The following is a 26,202-nucleotide window of genomic DNA, read 5'->3' as shown; positions in this document are numbered from 1 at the left end:
ATGGAATAAAAGAAACAGTATTGGAGCTGATGTAGACGCTTTCCAATTAATTTCCGTAGTTTTCACTACAATATGTCACTGTCCCATTCAGAGGTTGCTGTTGTGCAAACATTTCTCCAATTACCACTGTGTAACCTGTTATTATTACCATTACGTAAGAAAATTTCCAGTTTACCAACTCTCCCTTCCAGGTGTTTGGACCCCTACCAGGTGGATCCCTTTTATGCTTTTAGGCAAACTTCCAGTGGTCGTTATCAGAAAGCCAAGACCACGCAAGGTTATTCCAATAGTATGTTGCCACCTGCAAAACTTGGGATACAGTAAACTTATCTAAACTCTTAACACACTTAACATTTAAGGTAAATATGAACTTGACTCCAATTTGATTATTGTGCAGAAGAGCACATTAATTTCTTTCTGGAAATTACGTCTGCAGTCCTTGTGTGGTTTTATATTTAAAGAAGAAAGAATGAAGTATGACTAAAGTTAAGGAATAATAAATGCCATCATGGTGTTTAATGACTATCATACGTTCCCACTTTGCTCTGAGAACCTTTATAGTCTGTTGATTTGCTTTTTCTTACCTCTTAATGAATGTAACAAATTATGTGTCTTTGCTTACGTGTGATCCCACAGGCTGCTAACAGCTACTTAAGGGACCAGTGGTTTCACTCCTTACAGTGGAAGGTAAGCCTACTTTTTCATTTCATTCATACTGCTAAAGCTTCCTGTGGAAGCCAACTCAAACCTTATTGCACCGTTTGATATTCCCATGTACAGTGATGCCTCGGTTCTCGACCACAATCCGTTCCAGAAAACGGTTCGAGAAGTGATTTGTTCGAAAACCGAATCAATGTTTCCCATTACAATAAATGGAAAAAGAAATTACTGCATTCCAAACCTTAAAAAAAGGGTTTTAAAAATTTTTTTTTTTAGATTTTACTGATAATAGATTTCTTCTTATCCTTTCGGCTTGTCCTGTTAGGGTTTGCCAGAGCGTGTCATCTTTTTCCATATAAGCCTATCTCGTGCATCTTCTTCTTTAACACCCACTGTCCTCATGTCCTCCCTTACAACATCCATCAACCGTTTCTTTGGTCTTCGTTTTGCTCTTTTGCCTGGCAGCTCCATCCTCAGCACCCGACCACCAATATACTCACTCGCTCGTCTCTGAACATGTCCAAACCATCGAAGTCTGCTCTCTCTAACCTTGTCTCCAAAACATCCAACTTTGGCTGTCCCTCCTCTAATGAGCTTTTTTTCCTGATAATAGACTGCATAGTAGAAATACATGTATAGTTCAAATACTTTATAAAGTAAAATAATTTAAGAAATATATATTTTTTTTGCTTAAAATGTATGCTTTAGTAGTAGAGTACGCTAGGCTGGGAGTGCATTGCTGTATCTGTATCAACTCGGCCCCCAGCCTTCTAAATGTTTTTATTAAAAGTGGAGGATAACTTTAAACAAGCAACTTGTCTTCTTTTGAGCCATGATTGGGGGTTAATACGGTAGTCCTCCATAAGGAAAAACAACAGTCACTACAAGGACACATTTGTGTACAGAGGCTGCGTTATATAGAAAACCAAAAGTGAGCTGGTTGCGCCGCACGCGTTATGTCATTTCCATTTTTTTTTTTCGGGGGGCGTTTGAATTGACAATAACAAAACGTGTCATGGGTGGGTCAGCTGCTTGCCGCGTGCATTATGTTATTTCCGGGTTTTTTCAGTGGCGTGGGAATTCACAACAAAGCGCATCGTGGGTCCGCTGGTCTGGCCGCGCGGCATATGGTATTTCAGAGTTTTGTCAGGAGTGTTCAAGTACCAATTTTCATTCGAAAACAGAAGCAAAAAAAAAACTCAAATTTGTTTGAAAACGGGGACGTTTGAGAACCGATGCTTTACCGTATATGTGTACTGTATATTTAAAGGATTTAGATTTGCTTTTATTTTGATTTGTTATACTCTGACATCTGCAGCCAGGTCGGCATTGCAAATTCTAATCTGTGCTTAATTGCCTTACCTGCAAAAATAAAGGTTAAATATAAAAAACAACATGATCAGCTGACATGACAGCGTGATGCTGTGCTTACGGTAGCTTCATCAGGAAGTGTGCACGAAGTAGTTCAGAGTAACTTACTGTGGCTCGGTTTCTTCCTTGTTTCATCAAACGCAAATTGATAGAACATTAACACAATCAATAAATCAGTTCTAATCCTTTCCCTCTATTTGACATACTACTACAATATACTTTAGGTTTGCTTGTCTGGTGAAAAAAAAGATCAAATTAAATCTATTAAATTGGGATTATCGATATAATATATATAAACCACTTTAGTGATTTCCAGTGTTTCATGAATACTGTATTAGACCAGCGCCACCTGTAGAATTCAGAAAACATGTTTTGTTTTGTTTTTTTGACAACACTTTGTCCAAACTAATAGGGATGGGAGCACACATTAAAAGTTAGTAGATAAGGATTCAGTGTTTCTGTTAATGCCAGCTATCCACAGACTTCACCAAGAAACATCTCTAAATTGGAAAACTTTTATTGAAATTCCTCCCTCGCTCAGACATTCCAATGAGCCCAGCTGGAAAACTGACAATCAATCACTGTTTGCCACCCTACTTGCTGTTCTGACCCCCCATTGCTTGTGGATTCATTTCACCGAACAGAGGACGTCCACTATCTGGCATTTTGTGGCCGATTTTTATGAAAAATAATTACAAACAAAACAAAAATAGCATAGCATGATGTACAATATTCAAGCCTGTGCGCTTGAGCCAGAATACATGCAGGCGGCACATGACGTGTCGGAGAGGGTGCGTGGCACTAACTATGAACAATAATCCCATTATATGGACTGTGGAGATTTTATGCTTTTATGAGGAGTTGGTTTCGATGTAGAGACGTATACAGCAAGCGTGGCCAGAATTTTTTTTTTACCCCAAGTTGTACTTTTGAAGCAGCCAGCCTCTTGCGAATGACCGGCAGCAGGGGTGGGGGTTAGAACGTCCGGATCGCCGTAAATAGTAACCGGGAAGTGTTGCGTGCTCAGAGTCAACAAAGAGAGTATAACAGGGAGTCAATGCTCTGTGTTTTTACTACTCCTGCCATTGAGCAAATGAAATGAAAATAACAATGTACAATGTTCAGGCGTTTGAGCCAGAATACACACTGGCGGAACTCGACGTGTTGAGAGAGGCGTGGCGCTGACGACAAACAATCACAGTCCCATTATATGGACCGCGGAGAGGCGTGGCCAGACTTTTTTTTTTTTTTGGGGTCCTCATCAGAATTACTCAGTAATCATGAAGCTCCGATTCTTAGATCTTATTAAAGAGGCCAAATATTTACACATACGGTATATTAGCAGTCCAATACTATCCATCCATCTTCTATCGCCGGGTCACGGGGTAGGGTGGAAGCTTAAGCATGGATACCTAGACTTTCTTTCCCCCAGCCAATTCATCCAGTTTTTCTGAAGGGATCCCAAGGCATTCAAAGGCCATCCGAGAGACATAGTCTCTCCAGTTTGTCCTGGGTCATCCACTGGGTCTCTTTCAGGTGGGATGTGCCCAGAACACCTCACCAGGGAGGCATCCAGCTGGCATCCGGATCAGATGCCCCTGGCACCTCATCAGGCTCCTCCCAATCCGGAGGAGCAGCAGGTCGACACTGAGCCCCTCCCAACTTGTATCCAGGATATTGTTCTTTCGGTCATAACCCACAGTTCTTGACCATAGGTGAGGTAGGAACATAGAGCGACCGGTAAATTGAGACCTTTGCCTTTCGACTTAACTTCCTCTTTAACACAACGGACCGATACACAAGTCCACATCACTCCAGATGCTGCACCAATCCATCTAGATCTCCCGCTCCATTCTTCCCTCACTCGTGAACAAGACCTCAAGATACTTGAAGTCCTCCACTTGGGGCAGGATCTCATTCTCGACTCGGAGAGGGCACACCACCCTTTTCTGACTGAGGACCACGGTCTCAGATTTGGAGGTGCGGATTCTCATCCTTGTCGATTCACACTCACCTGTGAACCACTCCAGTGAGCGTTGGTGATCATGGGTTGATGAAGCCATCAGAACCACATCATCTCCAAAGAGCAAAGATGTGATGGAGAGGCCACCAAACCGGACACTCTCTACACTTAGGCTACGCCTAGAAATTCTGTCCATAAAGGTTATGAACAGAATCAGAGAAAAGGCAGCCTTGGCGCAGTAAACCCTCACCAGAAAGAAGTCCTACTTCCAGCTGGCAGTGCAGACCAAACTCTGTTATACGGGGATGGAACAATCCGTATTAGGGGGTTCAGTACCCCATACTCTCCAAGCACACCCCACAGGACTCCCCAAGGGAAGCAGTCAAACGCCTTCTCCAAGTCCACTAAACACACGTAGACTGGTTGGGCGAACTCCCATGCACACTCACGGATCCTGCCGAGGGTGTAGAGCAGGTCCACTGTTGCACAGCCAGGACAAAAAGTACATTGTTCCTCCTGAATCTGAGATTCGACTTCCCGATGGACCCTCCTCTCCAGCACTTCTTAATAAACCTTACTGGGGAGGCAGAGGAATGTGATCCCCCTGTAGTTGGAACACACCCCCTGGTCCCCCTTCTTAAAAAGGGGGATCACCACTGTTATTATTCCATAATGTTAAGGATACAGTTTTATGCAGAGGATTACTTATAACAAGTATAAAGACAACACTATTTCCAGCGGGTGGGGACGAAATGTTTCTCTATTCTTGTACTAGCTAGCACAGGGGTCGGCAACCCGCTGCTCTAGAGCCGCATGTGGCTCTTTCATCCTTATGTTGCGGTTCTGCGTGTCTTGGGAAAATAAAAAAGTGTCCGCTTGAAGTATATGTTATTTGTTTCAAAAATGTGTATAATGTCTTCTTATTCAGTCAAAGTTCACTTCTTTCTTCAAACGTTGTGCAATTTTGATGATCACCATTCACCTTCTTCAGAGGCATTTGACAGCCATTTGACAACCCAGCACGCAGATTTGACAGCCAGCATGCATAGAAACCCCATTTTTTAAATTTAATTGTAGTTGTTGTAGATTATTGTGACCTCGAAATATTACAAGTGTATACCGTAATTTCTGGTTTGTAAGCCGCTATATTTTCCACGCGCTTTCAACCCAGCGGCTTATGCAATGATGCAGCTATTTTGTGAATTTTTTTCAGCCGCAAGAGATGCTCGAGTGGAAAAAGTAAGTGAGACTCGTGGAATATATGTGTCGAGGAAGACACAAGTTTAATGTGACTTCACGCTTTGTGGATAGTATAAACAGACTTTCATCATAGAGAATACAAGAACAAATAACTACAGCTTTCAAATTAAAAGCAATCGAGGTCGTCGATAAACAAGGAAGCAGACCTGCCGCTCGTGAACTAGGAATTAATGAATCGATGGTGAGAGGCTGGAAACGGCAGAGGGAAGAATTGCAGTATTGCAAAAAGACGAAAAAAGCCTTTAGAGGTTGGAAAGACAGGTGGCCCGAACTGGAAAACACTTTCTCGAAGACTGGCTGAAAACACAGTGAGCAGAGAGCCGAGGTGTTTCCACTGTGCAGATCAGAATGAAAGCAAAAATCGCCACCAAAAAGAAAATTCATGATTTCAAAGGAGGACCGTCGTGGTGTCTTCAATTTATGAAGTGAAAAGGTCTGTCCATCAGGACACGGACAACTCTGTCAACAACTCCCGTCCCACTACGAGGAACAAGTCGCAAATTTTCAACAATTCATCCGAACAAAGATAACAGAATTCTATCGGACCAGACGACATCATAAATATGGATGAGATACCACTGACATTTGACCTGCCCCTCACCAGGACCGTCAACATGAAAGGTGAAGCATACGTCACACTGAAAACCACCGGCCATGAGAGGACGCATTTCACCAGTGTTTTGGGTTGTACTGTATCCGGACTGAAGCTTCAACCATTGATCATTTTTAAGCGGATTACTATGTTAAAAGAAAACTTCCCAAAAGACATTGTCGTGAAAGTTAACACGAAAAGGTGGATGGTAGAGAGCCTAATGATAGAATGGTTGACCAAATGTTATGGAAAGCAACCGGGAGGATTTTTTCGTAGCAAAAAGCATTGCTCAATTTGGACAGCATGAGGACCCATATTACGGATTCTGTGAAAGCAGCCATCAAGAGGACGAGTTCAATTCCAACTGTGATTCCTGGGGGCACAACAAAGTATTTGTAGCCACTTGACATGTGTGAATTGTGCATTTAAAGTGGCCCTGCGAGTTGAGTGGGAGGCTTGGATGACCAGTGGCGAGAAATCATTTACCAAAACTGGCTGCATGAGAAGAGCAACTTTTGCACAAGTCTGCCAGTGGATCCTGACAGCGTGGAGCAGTGTGAAAAAAATCCACCATCACCAACGCATTTTAAAAAGCCGGTCTGTTGCATGAAGGGGGGGTCAAGCACAAGTTCAGGAGTGAATTTGCCTCAGGGTGAGAGTGACACTGACAGCGACAACGAAAGAGAGACTGAGACAGTGTGTGGTGAAGAATATCTGACGTTATTCCAATCCGACACTGAGAAGGAAGACTTCCAGGGTTTCAGTGCACAAGAGGAAGATGAAGACGGCTCTCAGTGACTTTTAACATTTTTTTGGTGTTTTTTTACAGCCCTCTTTTTGCTGTGCTTCCGCGTTGCTATGCTACATTGTTGCTACCGCGTCTCAGTCAAGTTTACCGGTATGTTTGTAACAGCCCTGTTAGTGCTCTGCTACCGTGTTGCTACTGTGTAGCTGCTGCGGCTGTTTTTCTTTCTTTTTTAACCAGCCCTGTTTGTGCTACCATGTTGTTGCTATGTTAAGCTAAGCTAAGATATTGAAACTTTGAAAAAAAATTCTGTGTACTGTCTTTCTTTGTGACTATCTCGTGTCTCGATGTGGGCACTTGCGCCTTTTACACAGATCCGGCTTATGTCTGTATCAAATGGTATTTCCTTTACAAATGTACTGGGTGAGGCTTATAATCAGGTGTGGCGGAGAAATATGTTAGAATACTTCAGGACATTCAAGAGGACAGCAGAACAGCGGTGAGATGTACCATAGGTGTGACAGAAGAATTTAAGGTGGAGGTGGGACTGCATCAGGGTTCTGCGCTGAGCCCCTTCCTGTTTGCAGTAATAATGGATAGGCTAACAGATGAGGTTGGACTGGAATCTCCTTGGACCATGATGCTCGCAGATGATATTGTGATCTGCAGTGAAAGCAGGAACAGGCGGAGGAACAATTAGAAAGATGGAGGTTTCCTGTCGTTGTTCACCAGGTTTGCACACACTGCAGGAGGGATTTTGGCCCACTCAGATCTTCTCGAGATCAGACACGTTTCTGAGCTGTCGCTGAGAAACACGGACTTTCAGCTCTCTTCAAAGATTTTCTATTGTGTTTAGGTCTGAACATTGTCTAGGCCACGCCAGAACCTTGAGATGCTTCTTACGAAGCCACTCCTTGGTTTTCCTGGCTGTGTGCTTCGGGTCATTGTCATGTTGAAAGACCCAGCCAGACAGGCTGTGGCGACCCCTCACGGGACAAGCCGAAAAAATATTGCAATTTGCAGCTTACCTTTGCCATCACAAGATGAGACTTATTTCGTTCAATTCTACACGACATGACATCTATGACCCTTCCAGCAACGAAGTATTTGTATGGCGACTTTTATACGCTTTCAAACTCCTGTGAAAATCTCAACGACTTACTCACCAGATACATGTGTATATTCAGCTGTCCAAGATGGGGGACCGAATTAACAGTCAATTGGAGAAAACATCGACTTTGGCATTAAAAATGGATCCTCTAATGCCAAGTGTCCACGTACCTTTGTTTATTATCACCTTCTAAATGTTTAACGGTATCGGACAAAACTCTGGGTGTGATGCTATCAAACATATTTTCGTTTAGCCTTAACAGAATTAACATTCAACAATGCTTTGTTTGATGGGCAGCATGGCGGCGTCAACGAAAATTTTGTGATTTTATGACGTAGGCGCATTTACTCTATTCACACATAAATACACAATGTGTAATAGTTACCACCATGGGACAGACTTTATCATTTTGAAAAAAAATTGCAGGCTTTGAAGTACAACGAAATATTTGTATCTGATTTTGAGTAGAACTTTGTTAAGCTGCATACAATCTCAACAGAAACCTCAGAGAACATGATTCTTCAAGTACTTAATTCACAAATGGAAAGAAAATTTTAAATATGAAAAATTTGACAGTTTTCAAATAATGGCCTATTTTTATATATTTTTTCAATTTTAATATATATATATATATATATATATATATATATATATATATTTCATAATGGATTTCAATTTCAAATACGGCATAAAAACAACAGGAAAACAAAGCAACAATGAAAATCCGATCAAATCAAAATCCTGCTCTGGAGCATTATCTTGCTGCCATGAGCATGGTCATCCTCTATCAGACTCGACTTCACTATACTGTATAATTATTGGTGACGTTTACATGTGCAGTGGCTTTTCTACCATTTTGGTCTATTAGTCTGGGTTGTAGGCAGGTTTGAAGCCCATGACTTGCTTGCATAAAAACTTCGTAACTAAAGAGTACTCTTACCTTACAACACAGCAGATAAGAATCCACTTACAAGCGTGCTTTCCTGCCTAGGATAAGCAACCGCAAAGGTGAATGGCTTTGTAAAAGCATGCACATGTCCATGCTTATTACACGCAAAGACAATGAGCTTCTTATCAACAATACTTTTATACACTTTTATACAATTATAGTTTATATTTTTAATAACCATAAATTTCACAGTCATTCCGACATTGGTAAGCTTTGGCACTTATAATTTAAGTGGAAACACACGATCCTTTCACTGAAATATTGCTGTCTACCACAGTGAGTCAATCCAATATTAGTCGTGGAATTTTGAATTGAGTATCGGGAAATTCATGGAAAATTCATGGAATTTTGATTCTCTGGAAGTGTATGAACCCTGTAAATTGATAATTTAAGTTCATCTATTTAATTCATTTGAACGAGACCTTGAACTCTACAATTTTATTTTGTAAGAGTTAAAAATAGGCTTGTGTTTAATTAATTAAATTGTCTGAAACATGGATAACTGCATGGATTTCATAAGCAACACTATTGTGCAAGTTTAAAGATAGATATAGATATATACATAAATTCTTTAGAGGATGAATGGACACAAAAAATATATAAGCTAACGTCTTCATTTTAGATATATAGAAGTGTTTGTGGCTCCCAGTGTTGTCTTTTCCATTGAAACCGTGTTAAAATGGCTCTTCGAGTGTTAAAGTTTGCCGATCTAGAGGTTATGAAAAAGCTGTACACGTTTATTCCAAAAGCCCACTGCCACCTAGTGGTTATGAAAAATATGACTGAACAACAACCATCATTCATTTATTTTTAGTTATATATTGTTTAATGATCATAAATAAGTAAATATAATTCTTTGGGAAAAAAAATACAGATAATACATGTTCTTTTCCTATGGGTAGCAGAAGTATCATGCATTGAAAAAGTGTATTATACATAGGTACAGTGAAGAAAATAAGTGTTTGAACACCCTGCTATATTGCAAGTTCTCCCACTTCAAAATCATGGAGGGGTCTGAAATTTTCATCGTATGTTCATGTCCACTTTGAGAGAGAGAAGAAAAATCCAGAAAACACAATGTATGTTTTTTTAACTATTTATTTGTGTGATACAGCTGCAAATAAGTATTTGAACACCTGTCTATCCGCTAGAATTCTGACCCTCGAAGACCTGTTAGTCTGCCTTTAAAAGTCCATCTCCACTCTATGTATTATCCTTGATCAGATGCACCTGTGTGAGGTTGTTAGCTGCATAAAGACAACTGTCCACCCCATACAATCAGTAAGACTCAAACTTGTAACATGGCCAAGACCAAAGAGATGTCCAAAGACACCAGAGACAGAATTGTACAACTCCACATGACTGGTAAGGGCTACGGAGAAATTGCCAAGCAGCTTGATGAAAAAAGGTCCACTGTTGAAGCAATTATTAGAAAATGGAAGAAGCTACACATGACGGTCAATCTCAATCAGAGTGGAGCCCCATGCAATATCTAACCTCGTGGGGTCTCAATGATCCTTAGAAAGGTGAAGAATCAGCCCAGGACTACACAACAGGACTTGCTCAATGACCTGAAAAGAGCTTTTCCAAAGTGATTGTTGATAATAGACGAAGATGTCATGGTATGAAATCATGCATGGCACGGAGGGTTCCCCTGCTTAAACCAGCACATGTCAAGGCCTGTCTTGAGTTTGCCAATGACCATTTGGATGATACATAGGAGTCATGGGAGTAAGTTTTTTGGGTCAGATGAGACCAAAATGAAACTTTTTGGTCATAATTCCACTAACCGTGTTTGGAGGAAGATGAATGATGAGTTCCATTCCAAGAACACCATCCCTACTGTGAAGCATGGGGGTGGTAGCATCTTGCTTTGGAGGTGTTTTTCTGTACATGCGACAGGACGACTGCACTGTATTAAAGAAAGGATGACCGGGGCCACGTATTGTGAGATTTTTCAGAGTATTGAAGATGGGTCGTGGCTGGGTCTTTCAACATGACAATGACCCGAAGCACACAGCTAGGAAAACCAAGGACTGGCTCCGTAAGAAGCATCTCGAGGTTCTGGCATGGCCTAGCCAATCTTCAAACCTAAACTCAATAGAAAATCTTTGGAGAGAGCTAAAAGTCCATGTTTCTCAGCGACAGCCCAGAAACCTGTCTGATCTAGAGAAGATCTGCGTGGAGGAGTGGGCCAAAATCCCTCCTGCAGTGTGTGCAAACCTAGTGAACAACTACAGGAAACGTTTGACCTCTGTAATTGCAAACAAAGGCTTCCTCTTCATTTCCTTTCGGCTTGTCCCGTTTGGGGTCGCCGTAGCCTGTCATCTTTTTCCATCCAAGCCTATCTCGTGCATCTTCTTCTCTAACACCCACTCTCCTCTGTCCTCCCTCACAACATCCATCCACCTTTTCTTTGGTCTTCCTCTCTGTCTTTTGCCTGGCAGCTGCATCCTCAGCACCCTTCTACCAATATAGTCACTCTCTCGCCTGAGAACATGTCCAAACCATCGAAGTCTGCTCTTTCGAACCTTGTCTCCAAAACAACCAACTTTGGCTGTCCCTCTAATGAGCTCATTTCTAATCCTATCCAACCTATTCACATCAAGCGAGAACCTCAGCATCTTCATTTCTGCTACCTCCAGTTCTGCTTCATGTTGTTTCTTCAGTGCCACCATCTCTAATCCGTACATCATGGCCGGCCTCACCACTGTTTTATAAACTTTGCCCTTCATCCTCACGGAGACTCTTCTGTCGCATAGAACACCCTCAGCCAACTGTTCCATCCCGCTTGGACCCATTTCTTCACTTCTTTACCACACTCTCCATTGCTCTGTATTATTGGCTCCAAATATTTTAAGTCTTCCACCCTCGCTATCTCTTCTCCCTGCAGCTTCACACCTCCATCTATCCATCATAGTTTCCATAGCTCTGAACATCGCCCTTGTTCTTAAAGTTCTTCTGCAAACAAACGCTACTGTACCAAATATTAACATTGTTTTTTTTCAGGTGTTCAAATACTTATTTGTAGCTGGATCACACAAATACATCGTTAAAAAATCATACATTGTGATTTCTGGATTTTTGTTTTTCGATTATCTCTATCAGTGGATATGCTCCTACGATGAAAATTTCAGACCCCTCCATGATTTCTAAGTGGGAGAACTTGCGATATAGCAGGGTGTGCAAATACTTATTTTCTTGACTGTAGAAGGGTTTTCCACATTTGTAAGGTCCACTTTGAGTGTGCATATTATACATTGGTATGAATTACAGGCGAGAAATTACGGCCTGTATTTTACCATGCATATTTATCTTTGAGGTTTTTTTTTTTTTTTTTTGGGGGGGGGGGAACACAACACATTGATGTCCATGGAAAGGCAATTCATTTGTTGTCCTTCCAATAAAATTAATGTCATATAATTTCACTTATAAAGCTTCTATATGTGTGTGTATTAACAAACTAAATATAAGGATTTTTAGTCTTCCAGTCTTTAGTCTTCTTCATTTCATGCAGCTCCAACTTGAACCCTATCTCAAGTTGTGGTCATTTCTGTGCAAATATAAATTCTTATTTTTATGACTTATTTTCTACGTAGAAAAAGATCTACAAATACCGTAAGGTGTTGAACAATCCAAGCCGCTGGGATGTTGTGCTGAAGGAGATCAGAGCGCTCGTAGACATGGCTCTCACCTCGCCACTGCAGGACGAGTCCATCCATCAGGCCCCTTTACATATCATCTCTATTTTGCTGGCTGAGGTAGAAACACACATACAAAATCATGTGTAAATTACCAAGGGGTTCCTCTTGCATCTTTTATTCTTTTCTTTTTAGTTCAAATACTTTTTGAGTGGAAAGTCTGAGATAGAACACAGTCTGTTCCAGGTTAAAATTGTTTTACATAAAATTTGAATAATCTGACCTGCAGGGGTTTCAAAGTTCATCAGATTCTACTGCACACTAATGACTTTTTCTTTTTGTCCATTTTACCCATCATACCTAACGTGAAAGTTGCACATTTATCAAATTAACTATACAGTGGGGCCACAAATTAACCCTTTTGGGAAGTCCATTGAATGCATTTACTAAAGTAATGGACTTAATTAAATTCTTAATAAACCCAAGCCGGTCAGAGATGTTCAATAGTATACTGCACATTACTTACTCATTAAAAAGAAGTCATCATTTCCACAAATAACTTAAACTATATGAAAACTATTTAGGAATTTACCATGCTTTTTCTTTGGTCTCTAAGGGGTCTTATTAATTGGAATTTCCGGCATTGTTTTCATCTTATTTGTGTTTTTCTGCTTGTATTTATCATTATTTCTATTTATTGAAGGTGGTGTATTTGAGCTTGAAGCATTCACAATTTTCTTTTTTCTTTTTTTCTTTGTTCCTCAGAATTCTAATCTCAGCACACAGGATCACGAGAACATCATTGTGGTAAGAGTCGAGGTCACAAATTCACATTTTATTTTTCTTTGTGTCGATATTCGTTACTTGTCAGATTTAGCTTCAGTATTAATACAAATAAAGTGATGAGATTGAAACTAAGCAATGAATAATCACACATTTTCAGTTGCTACTGTAGATGAAGTGGTATCTACAGTAGCACAAATAGAGAGGTTTGTTTGTGATGGTTTTATAATTAATCAATGTATAGTTTTGACATTCTGATTTGGCACATCAATTCTATTTGGAATACAGTTTTTATCTACGCCTGTGTATGTGTGTATTCATCTGTCTTTACAGGCCATTGCACCTCTTCTGGAAAACAACCACCCACCGCCAGATCTTTGCGAGTTCTTCTGTAAGGTGAGGTGATCGGTGTCTTCATTAAGGCATAACTGCACTGAACATACAGATTAGATACGTTAACGTGCAATCCAATGTGTCATTGATGGCAACTCCTCTTGGGATAACCTCTTTTGTGAATGCTTTATAAATAATAAATTGACTTGACTTTTTCCAGCACTGCAGAGAACGGCCACGCTCCATGGTTGTTATAGAAGTGTTCACTCCTGTGGTCCAGAGAATCCTTAAACACAATATGGTGAGACACGATCTTTTCAGAAGCTGCAGGAAAGACTGTGAGGAATTTCTGTTCCCTCACTGTCCAGGTCCTCATGAGCTTTACACTGTCTGGTTAGTCAGGTTTTGTGCGTTTTACAGGATTTTGGAAAGTGCCCTCGACTGCGCCTCTTCACTCAGGAGTACATTCTGGCCCTCAATGAACTCAATGCAGGAATGGAAGTTGTCAAGAAGTTTGTTCACAGGTGCGGACTTTGAGTGGATTCAGTAAATTATTCAAAGATGGGATCACTTCATGAGAGAAAAGTCAAGTTGACACAATGGATATAATAGAATGTTTATATGAATGTGAAAATGAATGAACGCAGCTTAATATGAGGCTTCAACAATTATTGTAGAGTTGATCTGATGAATTTGAAAAGACCTAAGTAAGTTTTATGTTGGGACAATTAGAGACCTGAAACTTCACTAACTTGGCAGTCATCCAGTCACAATTAGGATTCAAATATATGATTATAATTCTAAACTTTGAGTAGCTAATGACCATAGTGCTTAACCCACACTGTGTTGCAGCATGCACGGGCCAACAGGGCAGTGCCCTCATCCACGTGTGCTGCCTAACCTGGTTGCAGTATGTCTTGCTGCCATTTACTCCTGTTATGAGGAGTTCATTAACAGGTTCGTCACATTTGCACACACACACACTGTCACTTTTCATCTTTTCTGCGCTGCATGGTTAGTTAGAGTTGCCTTGCATCCTTCACTCTTTTTTTGGGGTCTGGGTTTTTAAGCTGCTCAGATTCATCGATCCTAAAGATCAGCATGATAAAAAAAACAGACTCCAGCTCATACTTGGTCAAGCAGCATTGTTATAGCACTTCAAGACAAAACAACAAATCGCAGAAATACGAAAATCTTTACTCATTGTAGATGTACTCATAGTCATAACTCATAACCTCCTTCCCCTGCACTGGCTTTTTCTTCTTTGTGAGTTCAAGTTGTTCTCCTGCGCACATGCGCAAAATTAGGTATTTCAAATTTTATTGAGTTTATCTACATCACTTGTGAAGATCTCCAGCTACCTTTGCGCGACCAAGCCAGCATTTTTAAAATAACAAACATTTACTCTGACAAGTGGGTCTTCTATACGAAGACAACCAATCAAAGGAAAACAGTTGGATTTAGCCAAATACAGATAAAGTACAGATGCAATATTGGGTCGAACTGAAGTAGCTCTCAGAAGGGCCTTTTCTGGACACTCGTGTGACAAAACCCTAAAGTGTTTTTTTTTTTTTTTTTTTTTTTAATGAAATCGACACCTTTATACTCAGTGTATGTTATCAATGGAGCTAGCTACAAGACAAATTTGGTCTTTCAAGATTGCACTATGCCATACCACTGCCTTCAATCTTGCTGTATCTGTCGTACAGTGAAAACAGTATACGACATGTATTCCAATTAATGTTCCCTGTAAGCTGCGCAACTGGGCATTTGCGCAGTTGTCGCGCACTCTCAGCGCAGATGAAGAGATCCACGCAGTGAACAACAGCCTGATGTCTTTTTTTTTTTTAAATAATCACCACAGCACAGTGCCTCTCACATAGAGCTTCTGACAGGCCACACCAGGCCACACACTCTACTTTCTAGTTTACCTGACTCCGCCCCCTCCGCTCATAAAGGGGTAATTACAATTCATGTGTAATGTTAAAATTCCACCTTGGCACAGCCTGATCAGATATGAAAGCACAGACGATATAGTCCCCAAAAAGTTAATTCTGTATTTTAAATATAGGAGGCAACATAACATTAACCCTAAAACTGTTTGGGAGCATCATTCAGCATTCAACATGCATTGCTAAAGATATTCTGCAAGCAATAATTTAGTTTTACACCAAGAAAAAAAGTCGGGCATATCATTGTGGTTTAAAAAAAAAAATTAAACAAACTTGGAAGCGACATTTCAAATTTATAGTTCATAGTTGGCTTGGGTTGGTTAGCAATATATTTTTTTGTTTGTTGACATTTTCAGGTTAAGTTTGCAAAAATACAAAATTGTTCTTAAAAATGTTCTGATGGGAATGTAATCTGAACCTTTTAATGAGCCATGTAACTTCAATGGATGACACTGATTGACCACAGTGTGTACATCTGATGTTGCTCACAGTGGTCGAAAGAAGTGCTCACGGCCTTAGTGTGTTTGCTTAGACACGTAAAATATTAGAGGGAACATTGATTCAAATACTGCACTATAACTACCACTTGGATTTATCTTGTCAAATCAAGCACTGTCAGAGAGGTATGACCAGAAAATGTGTCACATTTCACTGGAAATGGATACACTGTTTGCATGGTGCCAACAAGTTGTTGTCATATACTGTATGGCTGTGGGGATGTTGGGGTGGGCGGGGGGGGTGGACAAAAAGAGGGAATGCTTTGGAGTGCATATTTGCTGTCAATTCAAGGATTGCTTGAAGTCTTGAGATATTTCAATACGATACAGCTTGCAAGGAGACAACCAAGCATTGTGTTGCCTAGGAAACTAGTGCTTGCACTAATATTTGTACGTCAAGATGCCAGCGTTCTGTCGAATTAGGCTGTATAGCTTCTGTAAACATTGGTTTGTGTGAGTGAATAAATGTTGACAATGGTGACCAAGTACGTTAACAACAACAAGCACAGTTGGCAATGTGATGGTCACAATTTGCACAATTGGTCAATGTTAAGGTGCTCTGTTGGAAAATCTTTGATATGTCACGCTACATGGAAGATATACAAAAAAAACATGCTAGACTTTTCACTTGGCATCTCAGGGCTATCATAGGGCAAAATTGTTTGTCATGGATTTTTGTCACACTACATGAAGTTTAGTCATTCCCGACAAACTATGTCGGGCCCATTCCGGGAAATCACCTGCAATAGCTAATAGAACCAGTATCAGGGCTAAAATCCTTTAGCCTGATCTAGGCATTAGAAACTCACTTTATGGAGGTGTAAATCACCAAAATATAGGACCTTTAACTTTTCCAGGGTCACTTAATAGTGGTTGCTAAATTGTGTGTTAACTCATTCTAACAGAGCTGCGCTGTTGTTCATAGAAAATACATCCACAGAGCATTGTTTTTTTCCTCCTTTTGAGTGAGTCCTCCAGAGATGATTGAGCCATTTATTTTTTTTATCCGTAACGCCACTTTATGACAGAATTGTATGCATGGTAGACCCCAGCCCGGCTTGTCGTCTACATGGTGCTGATTTTGCATATGATAAAACCAGACATGTTATATTCCGTATTTAAAAGAATATTTTGCGATTTAGGAAGTTCTGATTTCACCAATCAAATTTTGGGTGAGAACCGCAAGTGCAGAATGAAGTTTGACAGGACAAAATTGTAAGTGTTAGTGTGGGCGCAACAAACATAACCAAATTATAGAAAATAAATTGATCGGATCTGATCATTTACGGGAGGCCACCAACCTCATAAAAGGCACACTTTGTTCTATTTAAATTGTCTCTACTGCACGGTTATTGAATGTAGTTGTGTATTCTGCTTAATATTGCTTATAAAATTTGGGGCAGTTGACATGTAAATCTACTTTGAGAGGGGTGAGCACCAATTGTCACAGTGCGCTGAAATTACCGAGATGCACAAAAAAGCAAAGTTGAAAGCAGATTGACAAAGCATCACTCCTTGCTCAAAAATCAGGCCCTGATATCATTCAGAAGATCAAAAATTCTCCAGTAATCCCGTGTTCATCGCACGATTACATTCTAGAAAATCCGTGGAATAGACAGAATCCATGAAGTACTTACCAATTGTTTGAGGTCACCATCCACCCACTCTACACAACGACATGCCTACAAAAGGTGGATGAACTCTGAATGAGTGACATGAACAGTGAAGACAGTACAAATCAAAAGAAGTAGGACTCTTGCTCCTTCCTAGGATTATTCCAGTGTTCTTTTTAACTCCAGAACAGTGTTCCCAACAAGCTATGCTGCACAAAGGAGGTCCGTATCGATATAAAATACTTCAAAACTTCAAGCAATCCTTGAATTGACAGTATAAAAAGTGCATGCCAAAGTTGTGTTTTTTGGCTCTTTTTGTTCTATCCCTCCCCAACATTTCTATGGCCATCCATTGTTTGAGAACCACTTGTAGTCCCCATTATTCGCGGATTTTCATTATTTGCGGGAGTGCAAATAGTGTTTAAAGTGCATGTTTTGTGTCAATTATTTATTATTTGCTAGTTATGCTATTCTCTTTGCTGTGGTGTGGTCATTTTGGTTTTGATGTTACACCGTGAGTGTGTACAAATCTTCAGTAGTGACCACCCTACACAGGCAGTGTGAGGGGCAATCTCAGCTTCTTCTGCTTACAGATGTGAAATGCTGTTGTACCTCAATGCCTCATGAGCACCATCATATAGTATCTTGCATACATGCTAAACCAAGTGCTAGCATGCATGCTAACAGTGTAACCAATGTGTTTAAGTGTATGTACTTTTTTTGACCTGTCAGACAACATTTGCAAATGTTGGAACTCAGTGTGCACATAAGGTGCACCACATTGCAAGCCTCCATGTTCAATCTCACACTACGTCTATTTAGAAGAGAATTTAAAACCTCTATGATCATGAAAATACAGTACATTAAAAAAAAATGGACCGCCACATTTAATCTCATGTTTGATAAATCCCATTACCTGTGCTAAATTTTGTTATTTTAATGTGCACTTTCTGCCACAATGTGCAAAATGGACTGCATTGCAATGCAGCCAAATCTAGTTTCTCCATCATCTTCTTCTTGTTTGTTTGAAGTGTGCATCCGTTTTTGCATGTGCAACCCTTTAGTAAACCAGGCCCTAAGTGGTGTCTCAAGTATGTTCCATGAGGCTTTGTGTTGACAAAATACACTTATGATGTAACCACACACATAAGCGTCATTGTTGTCAACATCATTCTCCATGGAGAGTACACACCTTTCTTGGGGTTATTTTTTTCCTAAACCCCCAACACTCCAAGGAACATATGGTACCAAATCTCACGTCTTAAAATACATTGTTATTATGTATATGTGCACACGTTCATTTTCATTAATACTACATATCGCTACTAAGTTGGAGGTTAAGCATTTCTTTTTTTTTTCACCACCATCCTTTGCTTCAGTCGAGACAACTCTCCTAGCCTTAAAGAGATCAGAAATGGCTGCCAGCAACAGAATGACCGCAAGCCTCCAATGCCTCTCCGCCTGCTGCGCCCAGAGCCCCCAACGCCACCTTCTACCACCCTGCTTCCCCTCTCCTGCAATCCCAGTACTCTTCAGCCACCTCCTCCTACTCCCCCAAACTCTCCACCATCAATCCCCATCTGCTCCCCAACATCCAGTCTGCCCCTCTCCCCTCCATCTGTTGTCAACTCCAGCGAGATCCTGGTGGAGTTAGAGCGCAACAATAACTCTGCCAACACAAAGCGGAAGTCAGAACACGACAGTGAACCCAACCTCATCGACTGTCTACTGGTCAGCCCAGCTGTGAACACTCTATCCATCCAGCTGCCTGCCCAGGCGGACCGTGTGCTTGGCTGTTTTGCTCTCATCCTAAAGATGCTGTGAGTTAACATGCATTGTCAAATCTTGCATTGATCTTGGTGAAAATGAAAGTTGAAAAACACACGCCTGATCCAACTCGGGGGAGTCACTTTGCGGGCCACATTCTTCCCAATTTCATCATCTCAAGTAGGCCAGAGCAGTATATCGTTTTCTAAATGAAAGCTATCCCCCTGCCTTGCCAGGTAGATTGACGGGTGAAACTAAAAAAAAAAAAGTTTTTAATTAAGGCAGAGTTAATGTATAAGTCATGTCTATTCATGACATACCTAAGCACAGTAAGTGTAAAATAGAACCTTAAATTTGCTGTTAATTTAATAGTCACCCAGTAGCTTACCATATAAAGCTAAAAACTTAGAATTTATTAGAAGTTAGCATTAGTCTGCATAAAGAATTAGTAAGAGTTGTCCGACTCATAGCATGCATCAAATTAGCTTGTAGCCCACATCTCATTAAAGTAGTGACTTTCAGCGTATTCCTATCATGCGTCGCCGCCACAGCAAATCTGCATGTTTGTTGCCTGAGGGCCGTACATTTGACACCTGTGGACTAACAGCAATTATTTATCACAAAGTTCAACCCTTAATCCTAGAGAACCCATGGGGTCACATATGACCCAGTGTATTTTAGGGCCCACTGTATAAACACAACGCACCACAGTTACTCTTTGTCCTCTTAAAGCCCAACGTCTCACATGACAGTGACTGCTGGTAGGGATTCCCCTATCCATGTTTCCGAAGGAGCTCTCTTCCAAAACCGGAAGTAAATTGGTAAATTTTTTCCAAATTTGATGTTTTTGTCTTCCTTTGATGCTTATTGATTAATTTAGTTGGTACATAAAATTTTAAAAGAGGATTTGGATGTCTTGGGTTCTCCAAGGTTGAAAGAGTTTTTATAATTCTGAGACCTTATAAAACACCTGGTCTCTTAACAAATAGCTGAATAATATCTTAGAGTAGTTCAAGTTTATCATGTTTCACTTTGTATGCCTAATTTTTTTGACTGGTGTCTCAATCAATGTACTTAAATTTGTATAGGTAAAGTGCAAAAGAGAAAAATTACCTTTTTCCTCTTCCGTGTGATTTCACAGATTAGATAAACACCTAACACAATAAGCCTTTTTGTACTTGTAAAGATCTGGAAACAGTGAGGAACATACATTATAATGTGTTAGGTAAGATAAAAGTGGCACCACGGTTGTGCAACTGCTTAGAGCATAGGCCTCATAGTTCAGAGTTCTGGGGTTCAAATCCCGCCCCTGCCTCTGTAGAGTTTGCATATTCTCACCGTGCCTGCGTGGGTTTTCTCCGGGCACTCTGGTTTCCTCCCACATCCCCAAAACATGCAACATTAATTGGACACTATAAATTACCCCTCGGTGTGATTGTGAGTGCGGCTGTTTGTCTCTATGTGCCCTGCGATTGGCTGGCAACCAGTTCAGGGTGTACCCTGCCTCCTGCTCGTTGACGGCTGGGATAGGCTCCATCACTCCCGTGACCCTCGTGAGGATAAGCACCTCGGATAGGAATAAATGACTGATACAATACCTGTTTCAAACTTTCTGCATTTGCACAGATAATAATGCTCAGTTTTGAATAACACCGTCACATGTTAATTCAACAATACAATATTCATCTGGCACCATTGGATTCACCTCATCACGGAATTATTTTTAATCTTTTTAGGGGGATTGTGGGGACTTACCCCATTTTTTTTTTCACAAAAAACTTTCATTGACTGTATTTTCCCACTTATTTAAATACTCATCTTTTGGGGGAGGTCGGGATAAAATATTTTATTTTTATGGGGATTATCATGGTCATCAATTATTCTATGATTTTTGCTGGGGTCCACTGTATAATTATCATTGTGAATGTAGTTTACATTGGTATCTAACTTCCCTGAAACAAACTGTTGATATTCTGACTTACATGATGCAAAATTGCAACAGATTCAAAACAGCTTTGATTTACTCCACATCCAACTGTCCTATAAAAACAAGTACTATTGCCAAAGTTTTTTTTTTTTAAATCTAAATCTATTCTATAGAAACTCACTAGATTTGGAGATCCTTTCATTAGACAGTGAAATTATATTTTTTACTGAATATGTCCTGAGGTTGTTAATCAAAATTTAGCATTGTTTTGTGAAGCTACCTTTTGGGGGGCAGAGCTGTTAATTAGGTTAACAGTGTAGATATATGAAAAACTGTCAATTTAGAGTCGGTTCTACTCAGTTAAGGAGACATTATATCAGCCTGAAGTAATTGAGTTCAAATGGGTTGGAAGGAATGTGATCACACAGGGTTAGGATTTGGTATGCGTAAGTGGAGCTCTAGTTACATTTGAGGCTTACTTTCAAGGTGAAGGTCTGGTAACCACTTCGAAGAGACTAGTCCTAAACTAGGCTGCCACATTTCTTAACAAAAAAAGAACCTGGTGTTACTTCACGCCCAGTGATGTGATACACCTGCTAAGTCAGCACTGCGTGTCTGCGTCATTTCAGTGGCTCATGTTCACCTGTTGTCCTGGAGTCTTACTTATTTGGCATGCAACCCTTAGAACTCATTTTATTTCTGTTTCTCTAATGACTGTTTCTGTGTGTGTCAGGTCGGATTATGACGACTGGAGACCTGCATTGGCCAGCCTATTGCAGCCCATCCCTTTTCCGAAAGAGTGAGTCTTCACATACCGAAAACTGAAACGTCAGCACATTGTTACCATATGGAATTTATTTTTTTTATAGTTATTGTTGTGTTTTAATTGTTATTTTATTAACTGATCGTTGACCATTCTCGTGTTGATTTGGATTTGTTTGTTAATTGCGACTTGAAGAAACTGTTCGCAGTACAAATAATTGACAGCAGTTTTGAAAAAATCTTCCATTAATTTTCCACTATATCTTGGAGGTCTATAAATGATAACTACAATAATGTTTGGGTCACCTTGAACTAAAAAACGCAGATATTCAAATGAGCTAATATCGCCCCAGTGTATGACATTGTTGTTTACCTTTAGAGGATTTACTTTATTTCTTCTGACACAAAACAATATTTGAAACTGTTTTCTCCAGAAAGGTTTTTTCGGGGGCGAGAAACTTGCCTCTCCTCACCAGAAATAAAAGTGAAAATTAAAGTAAATTAAAGCCCAAGTGTCATCCCTATAAACATTCTAAAATAGATATTGTAATGAAAAATACATATAACATTATTCACTTCAATGTCTATATGAAAAAATAAATGTGAGCGGAAAGCGCGTCATCCATGCGCAAAGTTGCAGAAGTGTCATTCCACGATATCCAATTGGTCGCCATATTGGCTACATTCTCCATCCCTGACGTCACCCGGACATTCACCAATGAAAACACGCAGTGCACTCTAACTATGGGAGACAAACGGGCCCTTTCTGACACGGAAGCTCTTTTTGAAAAGGAGAACACCACACAACTGAGTGAAGTTATCGAGGCAATATTACACTATTGTTTCGAGCCATATTCAGATGATATGCGATCAAACTCCATCCCCGTTCGATCCACTTTCGTAGTGGGGATGAGCCGTCGCGGCTCATCGCAGCCAGCCGGTGTGGCTTATGACAGAGCCGAGCAGTGCTGCTTTAGGGGGTTGTTCATAGGCACCGCAGTATGCGATGAACAACACAGTCGAGCCGGGGTGCTTTACTGTGCGCACGCGGCTGAGTGAGGCATTCTCGGCTGGGTTCTTCCGAGCCGGCCCCGTCCGTGAAGCCCAATGCGCAGCCTTCACAGAAGCCGTGACCGCCGAACGTGGCGCCTCAGCCGGTGTGGCTGATTTTTGGCACCGTGGTGGCATATAATGGAGCCGAGCCGTGCTGCTTTTAGGGGGTTGTTCATAGCCGCCGCTGTACGCGATGAACGCCGTCGAGCCGGGCCGCTTTACTGCGCGAACGCGACTGAGTGAGGCATTCGCCGTCCGCACAGCAGCCCGACGCCGTCCGACGCGCACATCGACATATTTCGTACGTGGATCTTTTGTTACATATTGAGAGACCAATTACGTGGTCTGCCCCAAACTATTATTTTTTTTTAGTGCCTACCTACCTACCTGTTATGTGGAACCCACAAAGCTCTCGTCTTCTGCACCCGTGCAATCCATTTTTCACAACGAACCGGCTCTCTTGCAAACCTATGAAGGGTAAATCCATTCTCCCGAGTGTTCAAGCAATGTCCAGCAATGCAATGAGCCGGCATTTTGGCTAACATGAAGGAACAACAAGCTACCTTCCGGGAGGTAAATCCAATGGAAACAAACAAGTCCACTTGGGGGCGCCGCTGTCCTTTACGTCACGTCCTGCTTCTTCTCGAGAAACAAATCCCTCTAGAGGATTTTCATGGCGGGAGTTACAAAAAGCTGTATACATCAAAATCATGTTTTGTGGTGAAAAAAACGCTTGCGCCCATTTTGGCTGAAGTTTTTTCATTAATAACATACTAAAATTCATCCATTTCATGACAGTAGCCCTTTAAGTTAAGTAAGTCCATTTGTATGTAAACATGATTCTTCAGAGTACATATAACTTTAAATGTTCAACAACAATTAAACATAATTAAAAAAGCTCCTTTCTTTCCAGTTTCAAGCCCAAATACAATTATAGACTGTTACCAACAAGAGAGCCGTCTTTGTAATACTTTCTTATAAGTCTTTATCTTTCGGTCTCATTGTACCTGGGGAAGTTGACACCGTTGGTTCCTTCGGGGACATGGATGCTGACGTGCGTTGAAGTCCCTCAACATGCCCCCTCTTTCAACTGGGCATGAACTAGGGAGTTCACACCTTGTTCCCAAGAGAGCCCGTTATAATGTGGTTGAAACTGCCCCAAGCCATTTCTAGAACCAGCTCATGAGGTATCTGATTGAGAGGTTCATTAAACAGTGGAGGAAAGGCAACCTGTTGTTGGCAACACGGGGACTCACCTGTAACTCTCCTGCTCCATTGTTGCTCTGTGGTAACTTCACTCGTCAACAATATGCAACAATACTCCCTAGTAACCCAAAGATCCGGATACAATTAGTCACATCAGTGCACATGCTAACAAGGACACGATGACTTCACTATGATAAACACATTTTATGACGACAAATACAGAGGAACTTAAGTCAAAACCAATCTGTTCAGTGATGCAGCTTGACATCCAAGTTAACGTTTCAAAACAATTTTCCAAGGCAAATTATGTAAAGTGAAGTTATTCAATCCAATCTGATAATAAACTCAACAAGTGTAACATTTTAATGTTTGTGATATGTTTAAGTACAAATAGAATTTTAACAACTGAACAGAAAATAAAAGTAAAAAGTACCATAATGTCTTGTAAAAAGAGCCCCAAAGAAAGTGGCACAGTCATGCAACTGTTTAGAGCATCTGGCTCACAGTTCTGAGGACTTGGGTTCAAATCTTGGCCCTGTCTGTGTGTGTTTTCTCCGGGCACTGCAGTTTTGTCCCACATCAGAAAAACATGTAACATTAATTGGACACTCTAAATTGCCCTTAAGTGTGGTTATGAGGGCGACTGTTGTTTCTCTCTATGTACCCCGCGATTGGCTGGCAACCAGTGCAGGATGTACCCCGCCTCCTACCCGAAGATAGCTGGGATAAGCTCCAGTGCTCCCGTGACCTTTTTGAGAATAAGCAGCTCAGAAAATGGATGGATGGATGGAAATAGGAAAGAATATTTGAAAAACCAGTTGCACTCTTCCCGTAACATTGTGTTGACTTGTTCCTCTGAGATAAGATAAAAATGAAGAGCTGTGTCATCAGCAGCCATATGCTGTAGTAAAAACTGTACCTCAAACCAAATATATTGCAGTAAGATCAAACAAAAACAATGAAAAAGTTGAAAAAATATAACAATGTTTCCGTTAAGATACATGTCATTTGTCCTCTTTTGCAGAGCTCTTGCACATGCTAAGTTCACAAAGTAAGTATCGCATACATGACAGGATCTTAAAACATTAATCAGTTTACCAATTTAGTTTTGTTTCCCTGACTGAATAGGGAACTGAAATATGTCATTCAGAGGTTTGCAGAGGATCCAAGGCAGGAAGTGAGTTTGTTCAAAGTTGTATGATCACTCTCAATGCTCCAGAAAACACTTTTGAACTACTCCTTTGTACCCTAGGTCCATTCCTGCCTACTCAGTGTGCGTTCAGGAAAGGATGGCTGGTTTCAACTCTATAGTCCGGGAGGAGTGGCCTGTGATGACGATGGAGAACTGTTTGCCAGTATGGTAGGTCTACATCCTCCTAATAGAAATCCTAAATGTGATTGGTAATAACGTTCCTGCTCATCTTATTCTATGCCAGGTTCATATCCTGATGGGATCCTGTTATAAGACCAAGAAGTTCCTCCTCTCTTTAGCTGAGAACAAGCTTGGCCCCTGCATGCTATTGGCTTTGCGTGGGAACCAGACAATGGTGGAGGTATGTCATTCTTAATCTATGATTCTAAATACAGTATTCACAAGGTACATTTCTTTTCTTTTTTTTAGATTGAATTTTTGTTCAATATTTTTCCCACACTTTTATACAAACAGAAAGAAAGAAAGAAAAGAAAAAAGAAAAGAGGAAAAAAAGGGAGAGAAAAAAACTACAATTAATTTACATTAATTTACAGTGGGATAATAATACCTCTATAAATGACAGAATAGGAGGGTTTCACTTATCTCCAATTATGTGATCCAGTTGGTCATCCCCAACCAAGTTCATACCCGCAAGCAAGCAAAGAAATTAACCTTAAAGGGGAAACAATAACAATAGAGCTCATGCACGTGACGTCACCCTTTTCATGGCGCTACATTGCCGGTCAAAAAGAGCTGCTCGACAGTGTGGGGGACATTGAACCGGAGCAGAATATACACAATTCCGGAGATGTGTTGTGCTGTTGA

The 26,202-nt window shown here is 40.6% G+C and overlaps 1 protein-coding gene across 2 annotated transcripts in view; it reads left to right on the top strand.

The window, feature by feature from the left end:
• The window catches only part of cmip (c-Maf inducing protein), an 85,294-nt gene that overhangs the window by 37,091 nt on the left and 22,001 nt on the right, over window positions 1-26,202 (top strand). For both annotated transcript variants that reach the window (XM_061822655.1, XM_061822656.1), the window contains exons 3-15: window positions 637-687; window positions 12,251-12,412; window positions 13,058-13,099; window positions 13,409-13,471; window positions 13,629-13,709; window positions 13,829-13,932; window positions 14,261-14,365; window positions 18,850-19,290; window positions 21,898-21,963; window positions 25,210-25,236; window positions 25,314-25,362; window positions 25,438-25,545; window positions 25,622-25,738. In XM_061822655.1, coding sequence (XP_061678639.1) covers window positions 637-687; window positions 12,251-12,412; window positions 13,058-13,099; window positions 13,409-13,471; window positions 13,629-13,709; window positions 13,829-13,932; window positions 14,261-14,365; window positions 18,850-19,290; window positions 21,898-21,963; window positions 25,210-25,236; window positions 25,314-25,362; window positions 25,438-25,545; window positions 25,622-25,738 — 1,416 coding nt within the window. The remainder of the gene's footprint in view (window positions 1-636; window positions 688-12,250; window positions 12,413-13,057; window positions 13,100-13,408; window positions 13,472-13,628; window positions 13,710-13,828; window positions 13,933-14,260; window positions 14,366-18,849; window positions 19,291-21,897; window positions 21,964-25,209; window positions 25,237-25,313; window positions 25,363-25,437; window positions 25,546-25,621; window positions 25,739-26,202) is intronic.

The sequence above is a fragment of the Syngnathoides biaculeatus genome, chromosome 6 (assembly GCF_019802595.1).
Source record: "Syngnathoides biaculeatus isolate LvHL_M chromosome 6, ASM1980259v1, whole genome shotgun sequence".
Taxonomy (NCBI): Eukaryota; Metazoa; Chordata; class Actinopteri; order Syngnathiformes; family Syngnathidae; genus Syngnathoides; species Syngnathoides biaculeatus.
Note: the sequence above shows the minus strand (reverse complement) of the source record. Positions and strands in the feature narration are given on the sequence as shown.